General features: G+C 42.7%; 1 protein-coding gene across 29 annotated transcripts in view; it reads right to left on the bottom strand.

The window, feature by feature from the left end:
• The window catches only part of MAPK8IP3 (mitogen-activated protein kinase 8 interacting protein 3), a 63,239-nt gene that overhangs the window by 32,168 nt on the left and 9,253 nt on the right, over positions 1–21,818 (bottom strand). For 12 of the 29 annotated variants that reach the window (XM_033073873.2, XM_033073866.2, XM_033073857.2 and 9 more), the window contains exons 4-9: positions 21,055–21,146; positions 19,285–19,308; positions 15,173–15,317; positions 9,688–9,937; positions 6,427–6,529; positions 3,293–3,411 (exon numbers count right to left, since the gene is read on the bottom strand). In XM_033073873.2, the coding sequence (XP_032929764.1) occupies positions 3,293–3,411; positions 6,427–6,529; positions 9,688–9,937; positions 15,173–15,317; positions 19,285–19,308; positions 21,055–21,146 (733 nt within the window). The remainder of the gene's footprint in view (positions 1–3,292; positions 3,412–6,426; positions 6,530–9,687; positions 9,938–15,172; positions 15,318–19,284; positions 19,309–21,054; positions 21,147–21,818) is intronic. The other 17 variants (XM_033073884.2, XM_033073882.2, XM_033073880.2 and 14 more) reach the window with 7 other exon arrangements.

The raw sequence follows: 21,818 nt of genomic DNA on the forward strand, positions 1-21,818 counted from the left end.
AGGAAGGGGGATCTGGTAGAAAGAGGAACAACAACTAGTGCTCTTAAATCAGTAGGAGAAATAAGGGAATTTAGTCCTCAATTCTCACTAGAAAATATTTGTTCTCACTCCTCATTTTTCTCCAAAATACTTCCTATACAAACCCACATATGTAAAACAGTATTAGAGGTGGGAGGAAACCCACTTGGTTTTGTGGGTTTCATGCAAAATAATAAAACATGAAGAGTGCCAATTATGTACCAGGAATAAATGGGACTCTCCATTCCAGAATCAGACTTGTGTGCCAGTCACTGCTAAAGGGTAATTTCTGTAAGTCCTGTTTTTAAGATCCTCTTTAATGATATTTCTCTTTCTTAAGAAACTGAGATAAAAAAAAAAGAATATTCTTTACAGATTGACTGCCAAGCTTTGAGAGACTGGAGGAAGTAATAAGTCTTCATTTAAGTGAGCTTGGAGTCATTCATTAATTTGATTTACAGAAAGAACTGAGCTCCAAATATGACCTAGAGAGAGCTCTTTCAGCCTGTGGATCGTGTTTCTTACATCATGTTCATAAAGCACCATTTCCTCTGTGTCTCTTCAGACTCAAAGGTACAGCACAGAGAGAACATTCGACCTAACAAAAAAGGCAAAAATTTGGATTATGTTAATTTTTGTCAGCCCTAAGATCTAGCCCTTTGCTTCTATCTTTACCAGACTTTCTCTTGTGCTTTCTATTGTGCAAAGCCAAAAAAATTACCAGTCTTTGTCAAGAGACCTGACCCCTTGAGATCTCTCTATGTCTCCTCCCTTTGTACAACCAGCAATGTGTGTGTTCATTTAAAAAACACTCTTATGTGCCAGAGTCAGCAGCCAGGACTCAGGAAAAGGATTAATTAGATCAATGTTTACCACAAAAAAAGGCACAGAACTCCCTGATTTCATCACAGTCCATCTCCCAGGTTTGAAAAGGAACAACCCTTCCTATTTTACTGGCCTGCCATGGGATCACCTGAAAGGGTTCTGCTGCTCTGCTCAGGCCAGCAGATGGTCCCAGCACAGAAATGTCCTCCTCATAAAGCCACGCTGCAGTCTTCAGAAACTACACCATGATCTTCAGGCCCACATTCACACGGGCACTGTTCAAGAAAGTCTTTGTACATTTCTACTGCAAGTGGTAACTCCCAAACAACAGACATCTCACCACACCGAAGTCTTTGGGCAGCCTTATAGCAGGAAGAGGTGAGACCTCTGACTTCATCTGAGACTGTGGTAAACAACTATGCAAGATCTGGGCAACAAAAAGGTTTGGCTCTTTGAAAACAACAACCTGCATTTTTTGCTAATCACTGGGTCAGGTTACAGGGTAATCCCAAGGGGAAGTGGATTCCCAGAAGGCAAGCTTCCAAAGTGGGAAGTATGTTGTCCGAAGCCGTTCATACATCCAGTAATTTTCCAGAATAATAACTCTTCCAAGTCAATAATACCTGATACCCAAGCCTTTCTGGGGGGAGACGGAAAGCAGCAGTCGGCACAGTGATTAGCAGACAGAGCCGCAGAACCAACCCAACACTCTTTGATAAGGAAGGAGTGGACACAAGGACCAAGAGAAAACAGACAGTCAACGGCAAGATTATCCACAGTTTTAGTGCTTTGATTCTTTTAAGAAGAGAGCTTCTGATAATGTATGGAGCTGGCTAACCAAAATTCATTCCACAGTTTTAACCATCACGTGCAGTTCCTACTGTCAAGTTTCCCTTTAAGCAGGAGCCCCAGCCCTTCTGTAAATAGCTACCAGCATCCAGGGGATTCTCAAACGTGGAAATCTTGCTTTTCCTTCAAAATTTCTAATTTTGTAAATATTTGCACAGATTGGTTTCCACTGCAGGCAGAGAAAGCCTGTGTGTTTATCCTGAGTCTTCTGCAGATTTTTTTTCTTCTGGCAATCTTGAGTTGAACGTGAAACAATACATGATTTTACACTTTAGGCAACAGTACGAGGGCTCTCATACATGCTGCAGGACTAGCATGATTTTTAAAAAAAAAGCCCAAACCTACCCATATCAAAAAGCTATTGCAAGCATTCTCATGATGGTCTGATTCATGTTCTTAATTCCAACACACTATTGGCTATAATAGTACAATGTCACAGATATCTGTCTTTCATCGAACAAGAAGTACTGTATGACTTCCTTTCCAGTTTTCAGTCCCCATATTCAAGGTTAAGTTTTTGTTTAATAGGACAAAATATATCACCCCTGCAGAAACATGCTTTTTATTGGTCCTGATACAAGACATATCAAAGCGGATATATGTAAGTACCTTCCTAATCTGGGCAAAGGTAAGCTGCTGCAAGTCTGTGTGACACACTTCAGCTCATTCTATTCTGGACATATACACAGAACCAAACTTACAAGATTATTCACAAACAGATCTATATCAGTAATCACCAGAAAGGAAACATTTGCTTTCAAATCAGCTCTCCTGCCACTAAGTGCACATAAAGCATAGTTTCTGGAGTCCCCATGCGTCCTAAAGCTCCTTAGAGCCAGCAGTAACATAGAAAATGAGCTACACTGTTAAAAACTCTATCAGCTGCCCATGTCACATGAGTATTCAAAGACCACTTGTTCTGTCCTGATGCAGGAAAACAACAGGAATTAAGAACATACTTAAATTCTGTCAAAAAACAAGATCTAGATACTCAGGAATCCAATAGAAAAAGTATGGAGAGGGCTCAGAGTGCTCCCTGAGGCAAAGCTGCTTCTCTGACTGCTGCACAGTCCTATCCAGGAACAGAGCCTGGCTGCAGGTATTACAAACATCTTCAAAAACAGCTTAAAAAGTGAATTATTGCATCTCTTACGCTGACTTACCTAAATAAATAATTTACCTTACAGTAAATGCTGCATTACAGACCATAATATTTCCACATCATTTAAACATCAAAAACTTGAAACTATTGAGTTACTTTCTTACAAATTTCAAACAATTATCTTACTCTGAATACAAAATTACTGGGGGACAAATCTTCAGCCAGAAGCAAAAGTAGAAGATTTTGTCTTCAAATTATTTGTGTGGGAGAATCCTGCAGAAAAATAACTTATGACAATCCAAATAAAAGTTACCTTACAGGTGAGATTGTTTTCTAAATAATCATTACTGTACTGCAGATAACATGCATCTCAATATCCATGCATTCTTAAAAAAGCTAAACATCCAAGCTCTGAAAGAAAAAGAGAATTTAAATGTTCTAGAAGTTTAATATAGTGTCATTGTCAGAGAAAACAGAATGGTTCTAACAAGGTTTTACCTAGCAGATCTGCTCCTTCATCAACATCTCCAATGACCTCAGACCCCGCCGTGGAAAGTTCATGGTACAGGGAGTCTGTGTTGATGCCAAATGCTTTGTTCACAATCCCCTGTGTTGGGCTGTTGTTGGAAGCATAAAAAACAGAAGGCATCTTGTTATTTGGCAACATTTAAGCTCAAAAATCTATCTTTGAAATACTGAGCATCTCAGACAGTTGCAATCAAAACCCTGAGAGCATATTCCATCTATTCACCATTGGTTGAATCAGGGAATACAATGAGTAAAGAAAACAGTATGTGTTATTCCCCATAACATAGAATCATGGAATGATTTGGGTTGGAAGAGAGCTTAAAGACCACCTTGTTTCTATCCTCTGCCATGGGCAGGGACACCTTCCATTATCCCAGGTTGCTCCAAACCCCATCCAACCTGGCCATGGATACTTCCAGAGACGGGGCAGCCAAAGGTGCTCTGGACAACCTGCACCAGGGCCTCCCCACCCTCATAGCCACGAATTTTTTCCCAATATCTCATTCAACCCTGCCCTCTGGCAGTGGGAAGCCATTCCCTCTTGTGCTGTCCCTTCTGGCTCCCATCGCAAAGTCAGCTCTCCTGGAGCACCTTTAGGGCCTGAAGGGCTCTGAGGTCTCCCTGGAGCCTTCTCTTCTCCAGGTGAACTCCCCTAGCTCTCCCAGCCTGGCTCCAGAGCAGAGGGGCTCCAGTCCTTGGAGCATGTCCATGGTCTCCTCTGGACTTGCTTTAACAGCTTCATGTCCTTCTTGTGATCTATCATGCACAGCTTCAAAGCTCACCCAGATGATTTACTTAGAAGGCACACAAGTTAAGGACTATTCAGTATTTCACAGAAAAATTTCAACTCGCAGAAGAGCTCAATCAGATTCTGCAAGGACTCCCATGCTCCTATCAATCTAGATAGAAACCTCAGACAGCAGTAAGACCAGTTAAGAAATTCAATGCTGAAAACAGCAATGGACTTTTTACTTGGCCCAGTAAGTGCTATCAGCCTGAAGGGTCTATTTTCCCTTTAGGTAAGCCTATGGATTGAAATGCTTCTTGACGTGTCCCCAAATGTATTTTACTGAAGGTAAATCAAAGTTAATAGTTTTTAGTCTTATCAGACAACGGCATATTTCCACCTCTCAGTGTCTTTGACACCATCAAGAATCTTCTTGTATTTCTTGACAGTCTCATGGCTCAAAGCCACAAACAGCTGTTACATGATGGGCAGGTGAGGCAACCTCTGGGATTGCACCTGTCTACTCTAAAAAATTGTCTTAATGTGGGTTTAAACACTTTACAGTGATCTGCCTTGTATGAGTGACGTCAACTAGCATAACAGCAGCTGTGCAATTTCTCCAGCAATGTATCAGAAAGGTCATAAATAACTGAGATGATCTCAAGTTCTATGGCTTCATTACCACATAAATAATCTTAGTGATTACTACAAATGGATGGTAATAGCTGCCTCTGATATCGCAGCTACAGCACACTGCAAAGAAGTGGAAAAAAGAGTGGGTTTTTAAATTACAGAAAAATTCGAGCTACCCAGACCTCTGAGAGCACTGAGGAAATACAAATGGTGCCCTGATGGCACTGCAATTAATCAGTTCACAGAATCCAAGGGTCAGCACAAATGATGAGAGAAAGCAGCACCCAGTCTGACCGAGAGACCTAATTCAGACTGAACTTTCCCGTTCAGCATTCAGAGTTACATGTTTCATAAAAGCACTCTGCTTTCAGAGCAGCACACACACTGTCAGCAGTCCAAGTCAAGCTGCACCTCCTGTAGCTCTGTCTCACCACCTGGAGCAGAGATTCCTGCCTGAAGAGCTCTGGTGCATCAATCCTCTCTGTTTCCTTCTTTCTTTTGGATTTGATCAATTTTTTATCTGATCTCATCAGTCACTTTTGCCTTCCCCACACCGAGCGGTTTCAACTCCCTAGATTCCTCCTGACACTAAAAATAGTCCAGGCATTCTACATGTCCCAAAGGAAGTTTAACTGTGTGTGCCTTCCCAGCTCAGAAATGCAGGTGTTATTGCATACCCTTCTCAGTGGGAGTGCTCAATAGGGTAAGCAAATCCAGTCCAGATTGGAACCATGAGATAATCTTGCCTTCACTCTGCCAGGGTACTATATTTTCTGCATATCTGTAAGATTTGGGTGGTTTTTTTTTTGTTGATATAGTGCCAAATTACCCACTGGATAAGGTTAAAATGTAAACTTCAATAAAAACAAATCAACAACCTATGCCTTTAATAAAAACAAATCACAACCTATGTGGTGCCAAAATTAATAGCCTTTAGGAAGCCTCCTATTTAGAACAAAATGGGTGATGGGTAGGGACCAGAGCAGCAGAGTAATTTAGTGAAAGTCCGATGATTCTTCTGAAAACTCTGTTGAGGATTTGTAACCACTCCTCAGTGCACTGACGGGTCACAATTGCTCTGACCAGACTTGCCTGGGAACTGCACCTACCCACTGGGCTCAGGGCTCGCTCTGACCTCAGGCCTATGCCTTCAGTTCTTTGCTAAGATGCACCTGTATTCAGTCCTGTCTCCCGCTGCTAATGGGTTGCGCAGGGACCGAATTCACACCCTTGCCTTGTCTGAGACTGCTGACAGGTCTCAGTACCAGTGATCTGAGCCATCCTGCTGAGAGCCTGTGGGATTGGGATTGCTGAGGTTACCTCTATTTGTCTTCCCTTGGGGGACAGCCCCGCCTCTACTCCTGAAATAGTTGAAAAAATTAGAACTGAAAAAAACTTGATGTTTTAAAATGGAACTCAGAATTGAGCTCTTATTAGACAAATGGCACCTTTTCCCTCTTCCATGACAGCTTAAGCCCATGTTCTCTTTGCTAGTCTTAAACCTTCTGCTGCTCCATCATACTCCCTTATCAGTAAGGCAGACAAGCCCAGTCCTGGGTCAGCAGTACACAGCTTCCTGCAGATCACAAGCAGGCATCTGCCTTTGGGAGAACCCAAAGCAGGTCAGAATATATGGACTGTCTCAAATAGCTGCATTGTGAGTTCACTATAAGCCAGAGCATCCATTCCCCATTCCTTGTGAAGCCAAGTGACAGAGTACACAGGAGAAAGTCACAATCAGTACCTGCTACCTGTGCGTTCCAGGCGGGGGTCCTGACACATATCCAGCTCTGGGGTAGAATCAATGATGTCCTGCACATCGGACCACTCATCGCTGCTGCCCATCCCTAGGTAAGACAGCACATATCACGTACAGGATCAGGACTTGAAGTCTTGAAGGGATTTTTATAGCTTTGAATATCAAAGTTTGAAAATTTCATGGTGCCATGTTCAAAGTCTTAAAATCAGAACAGAAAGTGGTTGAAGGTGGTCTCTCAATTCCAGAGCAGGAATACCATAAGCATCCCCCTTCCCACCCCCATTCCAGAGCATCACTAAAGTCATTGCCCTGAATACTCATTAAAATGGAAAAAGCAGAAGTATTTTATCCATTTTAATAAATTCCAAAAATTCCTTTCTATCTGTCAATAAATAACTCCTCCATCCCCATACAGGATTATCTGAGATTGAAGCCAACACAGTGATTTTCTGTACAGTTTCACAAAAATTACTATTATTAGGAACTGGGACTATTTAGTTTTAATAGAAGCAGGTTTTCAATACAAATTCTCGAGTCTACACTGGTTTAGATATCCATTACAGTGAAACTTGACTTCAAAGTTCAAAAACCAGTAAATGAAATCTCATTTGTGTGTAATCCATAGCCTGAAGCCAATATTTAAAGAATAAGGAATTTCTTCCTCTTGTCAAGTCCTACTTATTGGATGCCAAACTCTTCAAAAGCTCAGACTTGCACCTATTCTGAACAAGCAACATGAACACAGTGTCTGTTCACATGAGGAATTTCTGAAGGATTAACAACCTAATTTGTGAACTACATCAGTCCCTCAACGTACTTAGATGTGACACTTTTGACCTTTCCAGAGATCTCAGTAGCCATATATACAAGGTCCATGACAACTGAAGTGTCAATTTCTTTCAGGCTTGCATTGTGCACCAGTTGGCAGCAAACCCAGGCTGAAAGACAAAGTGAGATGTGGATCTGTTGCCCAAGCAGGCATCCACACCCAGCAGGTCTAACATAAACACGGCCTTTCTCAGCTTTATCAAGCTGGGAAGCTTTTCTGCAAATACCTCTGAGTACCATTTTTGGTAGCTCAGCTCTAAGACACATGCATCACTGACAGACATTTTAATTACAGAATACATTATTAAAATTCAAGTATGTGCATTATTTCTAAGTATGGAGAATTGATTTCACATCAGAGGTGAGAAATAGCTGAAAGGTTGAATATGCAGAGCACATAAGGAAGCCATAACTATCTGCTTTGAGTAAATTCCAAAATATCACACTTCCACCAAGAAAATAAAAAAAAAAAGTTTCCACTTCACAATTGCACACACACAAAAAAGAGATGACTTTGACCCAAGAAAATTGTTGATTGTAAACAAGCTTGTAAAGCAGCAACTATAAAAATCAAGGTATTTATAGGGCATTCAAACTACTGACATCCATGCTTAGCTTTGCCTATACAGGTGTTTAATGGTCTTGCCTTGGCCAGGATCACAACCAGACCACAATCTAAGAGCAGGTTGTGCAGAACTCATATGCTTCCATGGACGATTCTCCTAGTCTCTAGTAGATGGACATTTGTGACCCTGAGGACCCTCTCATGAAGATACAGACTGGGACTCAATCATTGCAGTTCTTATTCAGTGCTATAGCAAAAGATGTTACATGTTGGTTTATGGTCTTTTTAGGAACCAGTTTGTGAACATTAGCAGAGGAATTTCTGCTACTAAGTAAAAACTTAGTTATAACTTCCGCATCCCAAGGAATAACTTGGGTAAAAAGATCATCAACTGGTTCAGATGCCAACCTCAGAGACCTGTATTTACCCCTGTGCTCATGCAGATTATCCTAAAGACCTTTAATAAATCTTACAGTCCTTCTGTATTTTAAGTTTATGACCTGTAACACAGATCATTTCTCACTTCTGATGGCCAGGGCAAATCACACAATCCAGGGTAGATCTGCTCAGCCACTACATGGGCACAGCTAAGGGGCTTTTTATCATGTTATTACATCATTAATTTATTTAACAGTGCTAAAGCTGAGATGGTGGCTTTTTTAACAAGAAGTCATGAATTCAAATTACTAAAGGACTCTGGAAAACAGAGAGAAAACAACTGTGACAACTCCCTCAGATTTGGGAGTGTTCCTATATGAGAAAGAGGCTAAAAGAAATCAGCTCATTTAGCTGGGAAAACAGATGGATACAATTGTTTTAAGCAAATCAGAGTGTGGGAACAGACCACAGAGAGAAAATAATTACAGTAATTTCATGACTATAAGGCGCACCCTTTTGACTAAAATTTTGATTGAAACCCAGAAGTGTGCCCTATAATCCGGTGCGCCTTATATATGGACAAAGTTCGGAAATCTGTCAACCTGGAAGTGGGAGACGAGAGAGCCAAGCCATGAGCTGCGAGAGCCGCGCCTGCCACGAGAGCCACACCAGCCATGAGAGCCATCCGAGCCGCACCAGTCGCAAGAGCCATGCCAGCCAGCGCCGGGGGTGGGTGGCAGTGCCAGGGCCTGTGGCACGGGGAGGGCGCCTGGGGTTGTGTTTAAAGGCTACACCAATCCATGAAAAATGTTTGCAAATTGAGCACCTGCCAGTAAACCCCGCAATCGTGTGATTCCGTCACTAATTCGTTACTTTGTTGTGCGCAGATCCTCGGTGCAAAAAAAAAAAGTGCGTCTTATAATCTGGTGTGCCTTATACATGGACAAAGTTCGGAAATTTGCCGACACCTGGAAGTGCACCTTATAATCTGGTGTGCCTTATAGTCGTGAAATTACTGTACTTAATCTCATTGACAAATCTGGCATTTGAACAACAGGATATAAAATACTTATAAATAAATCCAGAGAGAAAACCAAATAAAAGCTTTTAACTGTCATATTGATGAAGTCCAGAAATAGCTTCTCAAAAGCTCAGCGTAAGACATGACTCGAGTGCTCATGAAAGAGGTAGCATGACATGAATGCATGTCACTGCAGGGAACTGAACTCATTAACCTGTTCCCATCTTGTGAATTTGTGAAATTACTTACACAACTGATGTTTTCAAAAATTTGCTATGCAGAAAACTGCTAACATCCAATTAACCCTGTCTCATTCATGTACCTGCCCAAGTCAGGCTTCCTCAAATTCTATACTTACAGTACAGTCTCCCAGCCTCTCCCTGTGACAGAGAGACACAAGCACCAAGAATTTGATTATGTTAATGACCAGGTACCTGAGCTCCAGCTGCCATACCTATGCTGACATTCCTCATTTCCTGTGTGACCTGGACTTCCATGTTCCGGCTGTTCCGCTTTTCTCGTGCCCTCTTATTGCTCTTGGTGGTGCCATTGGTGTACTCGCTGATGGGCTGGATGCTCTCGTTCAGAGGGGTGACAGCGGCAGAGGGCACAGATGACGTGGGAGTGTTGGACTTGGTTCCCGTGGTGCTTGGTGTGGCAGCTGCTGAGGACTGCCCAGATTCAGACATTTCGTCTTGGGGGCACTGTGGCAATTCCAGGGCAGCAGAACAGAAAGGGAAAAGCACAATTATATATTTCAGTAAGTCCCATTTGCTAGTGTATGGCTGCCTTAAAGCATTATGAGCATGGTTCTTGCTCACTGTACCAGTTACATGTCCCACTGTTTGCTGGTGGCACTAAGCACTACCACCACAGTGAAGTAGCGAGTTCTCATGCTGAACTCAACAAGCAAATCCCACCTGTGGAAAGGGCTGAGAACTTTCCTCCTTCACTACCGAATACTAGTCTTCACAAATCATACTGTTATGTGATCTCAAGAAAGGTGACCTTATTACAGGTGAAAAGCACCTATAGCTCATACTGACTACAGTGAAAGTTGAAGGGCTCTGGCACTTGCAGCAAACTAGGCCAGTGTTTTCCAAGGCTGGAAGGCAACATGGATCTCTCTTGGGAAGGATCTGAAGTGGTCTCTTAGAAGTCTTGGCAGTTGTCATTACTATAAGCCACCAACACACCTGGGTGAAGAAACAGCAGACTAAACTAGTTTTGCCACTGAACTGCAGAAGTAGAGTGGACACTGATCTGGGATGCTCTGGTTTGTCTGAGGGAGACCTATTCCCCCAAGCCACCTTATGCAGAGTAGGCTGGCATGGGTCTAGCTTGAGAACACAGCAGAAACAGGTGTGGTCTCCTACTTCCAAACGACAGGATGACAATACCCAAGAATTCGGAAAGGTGAGAAATTAACACTTGAGATGGAGATGGATTCTCAGAATGGAATATGCAAAATGGCTCTTGGTTCTAAAAGACGTTACAGCCCCACTTCTTGTACCATCACCTCTTGAGTAACAGGGAGGCTTCAAGGCTTTGTCAAGAGTTTTACACTGTGACCTGTTCGTCAGTTAAAGCAGCACTGCTTCAGTCAAGACAAGGAATGCCCTGATCAGTGCAGTGACCTCTCTCAGACCCAAATGAGATCTCTCCAGTCTTAAGGGCAGCCCGCTCTAATTACTGCCTGCAGGGAGGTGACACAATTAACGCTGAGAGTTATATACAACAGTGAGTCGCAATTGGGTGCAGTGTCATTCGTCATCTGCATTCCAGAACCAGCTTTCATATTCACCACTGGCCTCTCACCTCCTGCACTAAGAGAGTACCTGGTTTGGCTCAGAGGCTGTTCTGAGCCTCCCAGCCTTGGAGAGAGATATGACAGGATTTCACTTAGTTCATCTGGAAGTCTCGTTCTCTTGTTCTAGTAACAGCTTCACAAGATGACAAAAAATTCCAATATGGGATGAGTGAGAAGATTGAAAAAAATGGTGACTTAACCCTTTGCAGCCTTATTTTTGTTAAATCTGGAATTTTATTAAGATTTTCCTTTAATTAGACTGGCCTCTGTATGCTAATCTTAGAATGCCTGCTGCACACTGCACCATGGAAGTCAAACCGTTTACACTGCATCTGCGCAGTCGTATTAGAAACTTTTTTAGAAAAGGCACTGCCATTAAATGCCATCTGTGTTTTGTGTATTTTCCACATTGTCAGTCCAAACAGCACCCACATTCCCACATGAATATCCAAACCATCTCCCTACATATATATGCTGGTTTTACCATCAAGACAGGAGAGAACTTTGTGCTTAGGCTGCCACATGTGAAAACCCCACTTCCCACCTCTACTTTATATTACTGGTTCAGGAGCTGTTTTCCTAGTATATAAAGGAAAAAAAAATAATCAAATGGGATTTTTGATAATAAATAGGCTCCAATAAGCTCTGGACTGCCTCAACTGCAGTTTGTCTTCTGTGCTTTCAGAAGTAGAAAGGGGCAAAGAGTATAAAATGTGAAGTGCAACCATAAAACCTCTTTCCTAAAACAAAATTGCTGTTGGATGAAAGAATTCAGGGATGTTCTTGGACCAAATCTAAGTCTATGAGAATAACCAAAGTTCAGAAGCATCTTAGCCCTGTAAGAGATACCCAGGTAGGTCCACTCCACTTGTCATTCCTTGTTCTCATGAATCAGACATCATTCAAAAGCCCTGGATCATCAGTGTCTATAGGGTGATATTTGTACCAGCAATATCCTGTAACTTACTGTTTATTGACATAACCTGCCCCTTACCCTGAACACATGAATAAGTAATTACCCTGGTCTTTCACTACCTTTCGGTTATAGATTTGAGGTTTGTATTTACCTAGAAAACATCCTTTATAAACCTTCCACCCTGCACTGGAGAAATTCCTCCCAAATACATGTACTACCAATGTGCTCCTCTCTACAGCCCAGAAGCTGGTATATTCCTACTACTGTCTGAGTGCTCTGTTAACGCTAAATACTGCACTAAGAGTATAGTTCTTCTCTCCAGCACAGGAGGCATTCTCCAAAACCCATAGGTCACCCAAAGAATAATCTCCACAGCCACCACTTACCTACAGCCATACCTGTCAACCTCCTAAACATCAACTGTGTAGTAGTGACCTCCAAAATGCATTGTGTAAAGGCCCAATATTCATAGCAGTCATATGTCACCATGAGAAGCCATAATTGTATGGTTATAACACTGAAAGCATAGTACATAAAAACAAAAACATTAAGGACTTTCATCTCCAAAACATTGTATAAAATAAATGTACAACTGAATGCAAAAATAAAATAATGACAGCAACTAAAATAGTAATAAAAAGTAAACAAGGACACTTAAAATATAAGTACAGCATGGTCCCATGAAGAAGGAAAACTAGTGAGAATAGTCAGGTACATACTGGGAAGGTGAGTCGTGTATGAGTGATGTCAGCAAAATACCAGAGCTCTGAAGAAGAGGCAAGGGAGGCATAAGACACATCTCTAAGAAGTCAGTCATGCAGAGGATTTAAGAGATAGCATTTCAGTCACAGAGTGTGCAAGAATCTTATAGGAGGAAAATCTCCATTCCAAACTAGCAAGTCAGTAATCACATCCTTTAATTATTCATTCATTTTCTCCGTACTCAGGAAATTTTCCATAATAGACTACCCATCCAAGTCTTCCACAGCACAAGCTCCTTAGGTCCACTATACCATCTAGCCACCTTTATCCCAGCATTCCACTCTGAGTCTCCCTAATGAGCATGAATCCCAGCAGGATGCATTTGGAGCAGCACACTACTAGTTCTGCACAGAGTTTTCTTGGAACCAGATTTTTTTGGCCTTATATCACCACCACCAAATAACTAAGAGATCCAGTCAGTAATCACAGAACAGTTTGGGTTGGAAAGGATCTTAAGAACCACCTAGCTCCAACCCCTATGCATGGTGTCTTCCCTGCCCAAAGCAGAACAACCTCTATTACCCGAACTTGGGACACCAAAGCTTCCCATTTATCTGGGTGGCTGCTGCATTCCCCTGCAACACAGATGCTGGGTTACTTCTTTTGCAAGTTCTCAGTGGGACCATGTAAAGAATTAGACCTTAGCAAGGCTGTGGAAGATGGGTCTAACCACAGCGTCCACCCAGTTCTTCCCTAAAAACTAACCCCCACTGCCCAGCCTGAACACTGGAAGGTCTGCTCACACCGAAGTGTGCAGCACTGCCTGGAGAGCCTGAGGAATAATTGATTTGAGAGGTGGGCTGGGCTGTGTACATTTTGGTTATGCTGGCACAGTACTAGTATGAAGAAACACATTCACTCCTTCCCACCATCCATTATTACGTTATTGTACTGTGGCACTGCTATTCCCTAATTCCAGGCAGAGCTTTCCAGAAGCAACTGTAGGATCTGAACGGCATTCTGCAAGTTGCTACATTTCCCAAAATTCTGTGCCTCTAACACTACAGTATGGACTGGATTCCAACCCTCCATCGTAGGCAAAGATATTTTGGATTTCCAAATTTCACAATGGCAGGGAGGTGACAAAGTGTTGACATTTGTGCTGTGCTAGGCCTGGTTGCTTTACAGACGCAGTGTTAAAAAATTAACTTGCTGCTTTGTTTTCTGAGTAAATTGTGAATTTGTCTATGCATCAAAAAGGCCACTGGTATAGAGTCCCTTATGTGAAAGCCCATTCATGGTATCTGGAGACATGTAGAATGAATACAAGCTAGCAATTTCTTCTTTTTTTATCTCCTCTTTGCCTTTACTGCCTCAATGTAGCTTACAGGATTCGTGATTCACAACTTTTCAAAAGGAGACCAGTCCTAACATGTGACCCATAAAACAGCTGATGTTCTACAAATTCTAAGCAGAGTGAAAGTAAAAGTAAGTTTAATCAGACACTTTTGAAGTAGAGCAGAAGCTCTATGAGATACCAGTGCACACTGAGCTGTGCTCAACAGAGAAACCAGTGGCTCTCAGACCTGGCACCAGGCATTTGTGCAAAATCATTTAAAGAGAAGAATTTGGTGGGATCCTGAGCACGAAGACTTTGCAAAGTCTACACGTGCAGCTCATGGGAAATACGGGTCACCGTGCATAGCCTGATCTGTTAACAGCTGCAGTGAGCCATAAGCTCAGAGCACACCACTTGGGCCTTGGAGCTCAGACCAATCTCCAAATAGTGGAGTGAAGACCCCTGAATGGCAGAGCAAAGCACAAGATGCATCAGGCAGCACCATGACCTACTCCAGTGCAGCTACAATGCTGTGAGGATTTTGGAAGACCTGGTGCAGAAGGCAGAGTAGTAACAGTGACAGCTGTACTGAAGGTAGATAGTGCAAGTCTAGAGCAGTAACTAGACATAGGAGGAACATAAGACTTTCAAGCGCAGTGCAAGACTTGGGCAGCCAGACAGGCTAAGAAGCAGCCCTTCCTAGTGAAGATAGGAAGGCCAGGAGATCAGTCAAAAATGACAAACACTTAAGGGAAACTGCAATCCAATGAATGGCCCCACTTGAGCTGCAGAACCACTGCTCTTACCAAAGTGGAGAGAAGGGACAGGTTCCATCATATCTTCTCCCAAATAAGCTATTAAGAAGTGAAGGATTTCTCTTCACTCAATCCCTAACTGCCTCCATACACATCCCTCTCAGCTTGGGGCCAGCCAAGTAAAGGAGATTATCCCTGAGACAAAGTACGAGGAGCTGTGTCAAATCTTTCCTGCACCATATGCCAGATCTGCAGAATAATATCCTCCTTACCTCCAGCACAGCTACTTTGGGAGCAAACGCATAGGGAGAGGCTGCAAAGGGTTACGGACACAGATCGTCTCCAGCTTATGAAAATGTGAGATGTTATCAACAGTGAGAGAGTGGGAAACCCTTGCTCTGTGATGGTCTAGAAAACCTTGTAGCTGGAGTTGGACTGCAGCTGGCCGAGGTCACTCGGGCGCCAGTGGTCCAGTGTTGGGACGATCTTGGCCCCTATCTGCCCACGTACCATGCCATCAGCGAGGGGGAAGACATTCAGGGAGTTGGGACGTTCCTTCCTGCTAAAGAGACAAACAGGGAGAGAGAGAAAAACGTGTTAGCTGTGTACAAGGTTCTGACAGAAAACAAATAGTACACTAGTGTATGTGAAATACTAGGTAACAGAAATTGGACTGCAACTGTTATCCTCACGTGGCAGCTGTCTGAACTCCCAACTCCCACACTTCCTTGGCACTGGCTGATCAGTCCCATGGTGTTACTGCTAGAGAATTGCTTCCTCCTGGGGTAACTCTAAGAGGGAGGGGGTCAGTGGCCGTAACAGGCACAACCGACTGCTCAATCAGTATGAGAAATTTGAGGGAACGTGAAAGTGCAGGGAACCACCAGCCAATTTAAGTCAGTGTTTCTACTGAGAAACAAAGGCACTGGAGGAAAATAAGCCATGGTAAACAACCCTCACAGCAAAAAAAAAAGAAAAGCCCCATAGCTTCTAGAGAGGGTGAGGAATAAGGCTTTTAAGTGTCACGTACATGAAACTTATGACATTCCACCCCAAATCCGGTGAGTTTTAACAACAAGAACCAGAGGGGTTGGATCATTTCCAATTTTAGGCAGGAGAGTATTTGTACTCTTTGACCTTGCTCCATACTCATACTACAATACACCTGCAATTCAGAAACTAAACAAATATATAAATGAATGTGTTGTGCATATTACTAGGCATATCTAAGTCTGTTCCGTTCATCCTCTCCTTTCTGGCAACTGCAGTGACTCACTAGCTTCGGGTTTGATGCAGAACATAAAAGCTGGCGCAGATTTTGAGACCAAGCTTTAGTGGGAGAAAATCTAGAGCAAGCAGTGGAGGTGGAAAGGCTGAGGCAGCAGCTTGCCAAACCCAGCAAATGGTTCAGGTTATCTCTAATTTACTCCAGTCCCTGCAGAGCTAAACTAAATTGATTCTCTGTGTGTTGTGCACCCACATTTGGATTCAGTTGAACTTCACCTACTCCTGCAGGGTTTCTGCTTCATTGTGGGGATGTAATGAAACCTGCCCTTCTGTAGCACACTGTCAGTAACAGCAGACCTCCATGTGCCTTTCTGTAATGATCCTCGGCATTGGGTGTCATGCCCAGCTAGGAACAAGCACAGCCACCTCAACCTGTGACCATGGCAAACAACTGTTACAGGGTCCCTGGCACAGTGCAAACACGCTAACACAGGGATGGTACACCAGTCAGCTCTTTCAGGAAGGACAGAGATGAAGTGGCCCAGCAGAGGAGACAATGTTTGCTGAGAAAAACCACAATGCCCAACTTTCTCACTCTCAGCATTCCCAGCCACCACAGCATGTTGCATTGACTGCATCAGTGCCTAACTCAAATAAGCAATTGTAGCCTGTCCTGGATAGGCAGGATGGGCAGAAACGTGTTTCCAGTGTGGCCTGCTTGGGATGCACTTTTCCTAGGAATCTGCACTAAAATCCTCTCCTGAAGATACTAGACTTGTACATGGAAGTTTCACACACAAACCCTCTTAGAAAGGAGGCATGTAACCGGATTTTGGAGGAACACAGATCACTGATAAAACATCATTAACCTTCTCACAGGTGACAAGCAATAGGACAAGAGGGAAATGTCCTCAAGTTGCACCATGGTAGGTTCAGGTTGGATATTGAGAAAATTTCTTCCCTGAAAGGTGCAGGTTGGATATTTCAGAAAATTTCTTCACTGAAAGAGTGAAGGGTAAGCATGGAAACATGGCAGTGGTGGAGTCAGAATCAGAGTCAGAGTCAGAATCCCTGGAAGCATTCAAAAGGTATGTGGCACTTTGTGATATGATTTAGTAGGCATGAGGGTATCCAGTTGAAGGTCAGACTTGATGTTCTTGGAAGTCTTTTCCAATCTTAATGACTCTGTCATTCTCCACAGATTCAAACCCAGGCTCCTATGTGATAGGAATTGTCAGTTTCCTTGTAGCTTTTCCTTTCCACCACCAAAGACATCTTGTTGCTTGTGACTTAAACAATTGCTGAAGGTTTAGTGAAAACATTCCACTGCTATTAGCCTAAATCCCAATTTATGACTGTAACCTGCCAACTTACACCTGCCTCCTAACTAAGTCACGATGCCACAGGACAATACCTCTACCTGTCTGCTGTAGTTACCTCTCTTTATCCCACTGCTATCATTCCAAGATCCTGAAAGTTTCTAATAGCTGGGATTCAAGTTTCTACAAAAGTTTCTAAATAACATACTAGAAAAATGTTTCCCCTCCTAGGAAATCTTCACCCTGGCACTGATACAAGCACCATAGAAAGTAGAGTTAATTATGTGTAAGAGATTATGAAGGGATAAAACTAGAACTCAGAGCCACTTCAAGCCACAAAATCAGAAAATTCCCAGTTTTACAGTTTAAGAAATAACCCAAGAGTCTCAAGAGTCTACTTAAAAAAAAAAATCTCTTTTTATGGAGAAAACAAAATTTAAAGCATTTTGAGATGCTTTAACCATTATTTTTGTATCTTTCCTTTTATTCAGGACAGAATGCTGGTTTTAAGAGAGTCTTGCTTTCATAGGTGTATGGAGCAGGACCAAGTTTCCTGTAACTGCAGAACAGTCCTTGTCAAACCAGTGGTGCAGCCAGAATACCTTAGGGACTATGCTGGAATGATCTGACGTAATTCAATGACAGCACTGAGACATAAAAGCTGCCCCAAAAGTATGCTGAGAGACATCAAATTATACTTTCCCTTTTTTGTTGATATACAAACACATACACACTTAACACACAAGGAAATACAGGAGTCATGGAATGGAAGGGGAATGTGTGAATTTCACAGCCCCTGTTAAAGAGACAGAGGTACAGGATCCGTAGCATCAGAAGCTGTAGAATCTTCAGGAAAGAATTTTAGCATAGACTATTAGGAAATTTCCTTGCTGAGTTTCTCTGGAAACACCTTCAAGCCTCTTCCAAACCTCCCACGAAAGGGGAAAGAGCAAACATCCCAGAACAGCTACCTCCAGTTTTGCAGTCCTGGAGTTGGCTACCAAATTTAAATGCAAATAAATTTAAAGTGTCCTCAGGGCTGGTCTAAATTTTGAGTGCTGCAGTTGCCCTCATATACTCAAATCTTTCCAGGAATCAGCTAGGGTGAGTCTTAACACTTGTTAGTTCCACCTTGAGTTACAAGGTGAACAAGCTTTCCATTAAAGGTTTGCAGTAGCCAAACCCTGGGATTAAGACGTTCTACAAGCAAAATCCTAAAGTTTACAAAACGTAACAAAACTACAGTTTGTTAGTCAGTATTTAAAGAGGAGAACTAGTCTCTTTGAAGGCTGTGGGCACAGCACTCCTGCCTAAACATCAACCAAAAGTGCCTCTAGAAACCTACAGACATTGACATTTGTTCTGGTCCGCTCAAATAAGGCATGGCTTGTTCTCCAGAGTAAAATAAGAGAGAAGAAATTTCTTGGAACCTGAGGGAATTCCATTAAACTGTGACAGTGAAGTTTTAAGCCGGATTTCAGGAAAAGGTTCTTCCTCCAGAGGGCACTGGACACTGAACAGGCTCCCAAGGGAACGATCACAGCCCCAAGGCTGCCAGGGGTCCCAGGAGTGTTCGGACAACACTCTCAGGCACAGGATGGGATTCTTTGGGGTGTCTGTGCAGGAACAGGAACTGGATTTGATAATCTTTATGGGCCCCTTCCAACTCAGGATATTCTACGATTCTACGGGTCTACAATTCTATGACTTATTAAAACATAAGGGGATGTGAAGTGTAAACGTCCCAGACGTCTGATCCAAACTTGTGTGTCTTCTGCATTTGCATGCACGAGCTTCTCCCTGCTGTGTTATCTCAGCTGCATGTCCCCTCTGCACCCTGATCCAGCAAGTCCAGCATAGGTGCCAGTAGACACAGAGAGCAAATACGAAAGTACGATACATTCCCAGCATCACACTGTCACCACTCCACAGCAACCTCCGACACCTGGATTAATGAAGTTCAGATGCAGCAATAGGATTTACCTTTTCCTCCACGACTGGCGATGACTGCAGTGACAAACATAACAGCCAAACAGCAGCAATTCCCACAAAAAGCAAGACAAAAAGAACAACCATTAGAGAGCAAATGTCATGCAAACATGCAACCTACCACAGACACAAGGTACACACATGCACTGCAACCCATGCCATGTGAAAGTGGGTACAAACTCATTGCACCTCTTGGAAGGCCATTGATACACACTACCCCCACAAAAGTTGCAGCACAAACTTCTCCCGAGTCCCCTTTATTTTAAATAAATGCACCCAAATTTGTTTCACAGGTCATGAGAAATTATGTCTGTCCCCCCCACCCAGTGCACTAAGATCCACAAAAACTGGTGCTCCTCCCTCCAACTGTGCAATGACATCAAAACACACCTGTCCCAGGTGCTTGTGCACAAGCACAATGAACAGAGAGTTACACACGCACACACATAAACAGCGCAAAGCTGGAAAGCCAGGAAAAACTCCCATTTCCCACTGGTAGCTCCTATAGTCCTGGATCACAGTCGCATCATGGGCTTTTCACAGACATACAGTGCTTCTCTCCAAGGACATTAGCAATATGCCACACCTAAAGGGTAAAAGACTAACTTCTCCAACATGAAAAGGTAATTCTTGATGAAAATTTTGCTCTTCACCACTAAGACTGGAGTTTTGTAGATACAACCAGCAGCACTTTTCACTGGGCAGCTCTTTCATGGAATGTTAACATAAAGCCATAATTAATATCAGCTTATTTGAGAGTCAGGGAAGGAAAAGCTTTTAAGCTTTTAGGAAAGGAAGAAACTAAAAACTGTTTCTACTGTGCAGTCCAGTTCAGGAGATAGACTTCAATGATCCCTTTCAACTCAGGACATTCATTGTATGACTCAAAGTTGGCAGGTGCACACAGGACTCACCCTTTGCTTTTGCCTACAGTACTTTTAAATTTTACTGTATAAGCACTTCCACAGATATATTCCTACTTCCAGAAGTGTAACTGGGAGAGAAACAAGCCTAACACACTTAATCCTATTCCATCTCTAACACTAGGATCAGATCATGTTATGACAGCTCACTCTGTATTTACAGACTGTGAGGGATAGAAGAGAAGGAAGATTTTATGAACAGATGAGCACCTACAAACTACTGGTTCTTTTCACACTATGTGCTCTCAAACTTTCTACACCCCTCATGCCTGTCTCTTCTGCCTAAGAAAGCTGACATTCAGTTTCTTCTGTTTTTCTCAATTGACTCCTATATTTTAGATAATCTATTTCTAGTCAGAATCCAAACACTGCAGGAAGGGAGGAAAATCCATTTCTTGGACACATATGAGTATGATTTTTGGTGACTGACAGAAAGCTTCCTCTGAAAGAACAACAGGTGAAAAAATCCTTTAACGGCTAATGCATTTAATAGCTATGGTTTTGCTGCCTATCTCACATACAAAGACACATACACAAACACTTTATTTGACGCCTCCATCCATTCTACAGATAAACTCTTACACACAATGTAAGAATATAAATGTGTTTTCCGGAGGCCCCATTAATTAGCAGCATGATAAAGCCTCACCTTTGTAAAACAACATAAAAAGCTCCTCACCATCAAGCATCCACAACTCACCCAGAACCCATGAAAAGAGAGCTTCAGCTACAATCTATGTCCCCAGGGAAAGATCCTGCTCTGTTTTTTCTCTCAAACACACACACTTCAGTGTGTAAGTTCCCAGGTGACACATGTTATATGGAGAGGTCATCGGCCTACCTTCTCCCAGGTACACTGCCCTCAGTTTGGTTATTTCCCACGACTTGCTGCATCTTAGATCGCTCAATGTGTTCCACATAGGTCTGGATCATCTGTGATAGAGAAAGATCCATGAGGCAAACAGATGAGAAGGAAAGGCTCATTTTCTGTTTTTGTTTAATTTTCTATGGCATGCATTTCCAATTCCCTGGCTTTTTTTGCACACTTCCTTGTCTTTACTGTCGCCTTCTAAGCTGATGATGTAAGTGAATGGTCTAATTTGATTGAAAATTTGTCAGCAAATAGTGTCAGAAATCACTTCAGCTGAATATCATAACCAAAGAACCTTGAAAGAGCATATCCCAAAACAACATAAGCCTGAAGGCTCATTTGCAATGGGAGATGAGGTAGCAGGGCACTGTGCACAGCATCACAGAACAGTTGAGATTGTAAGGAATGTCCTAAAGTCCATCAGCCCACCCCCTGCTGAAATAGGGCCACACAGAGCAGGTTGCCACAAGATCATATTCAGGTGGCTTATGAGTATCTCCAATAAAGGAGAATCCAACATGCCTCTGAACAACCTGTGCCAGGGCTCATTGTCCTCGCAGTATAGTTTTTACTACTTCCAGAGTGAGCCTTCTGTGTCACAGTTTGTGCCAGCTGCCTCCACTGGGCACCAGTGAATACAGCCTGGTTCCATCCTCTTTACACTGTCCAGTCAGGTATTTCTGCAAAGTTCAGAAGCTCTAACCATCACTAGGATTGTAAAGCCAAATTCTTTT

Source organism: Catharus ustulatus, chromosome 16 (genome assembly GCF_009819885.2).
Source record: "Catharus ustulatus isolate bCatUst1 chromosome 16, bCatUst1.pri.v2, whole genome shotgun sequence".
Classification (NCBI taxonomy): Eukaryota; Metazoa; Chordata; class Aves; order Passeriformes; family Turdidae; genus Catharus; species Catharus ustulatus.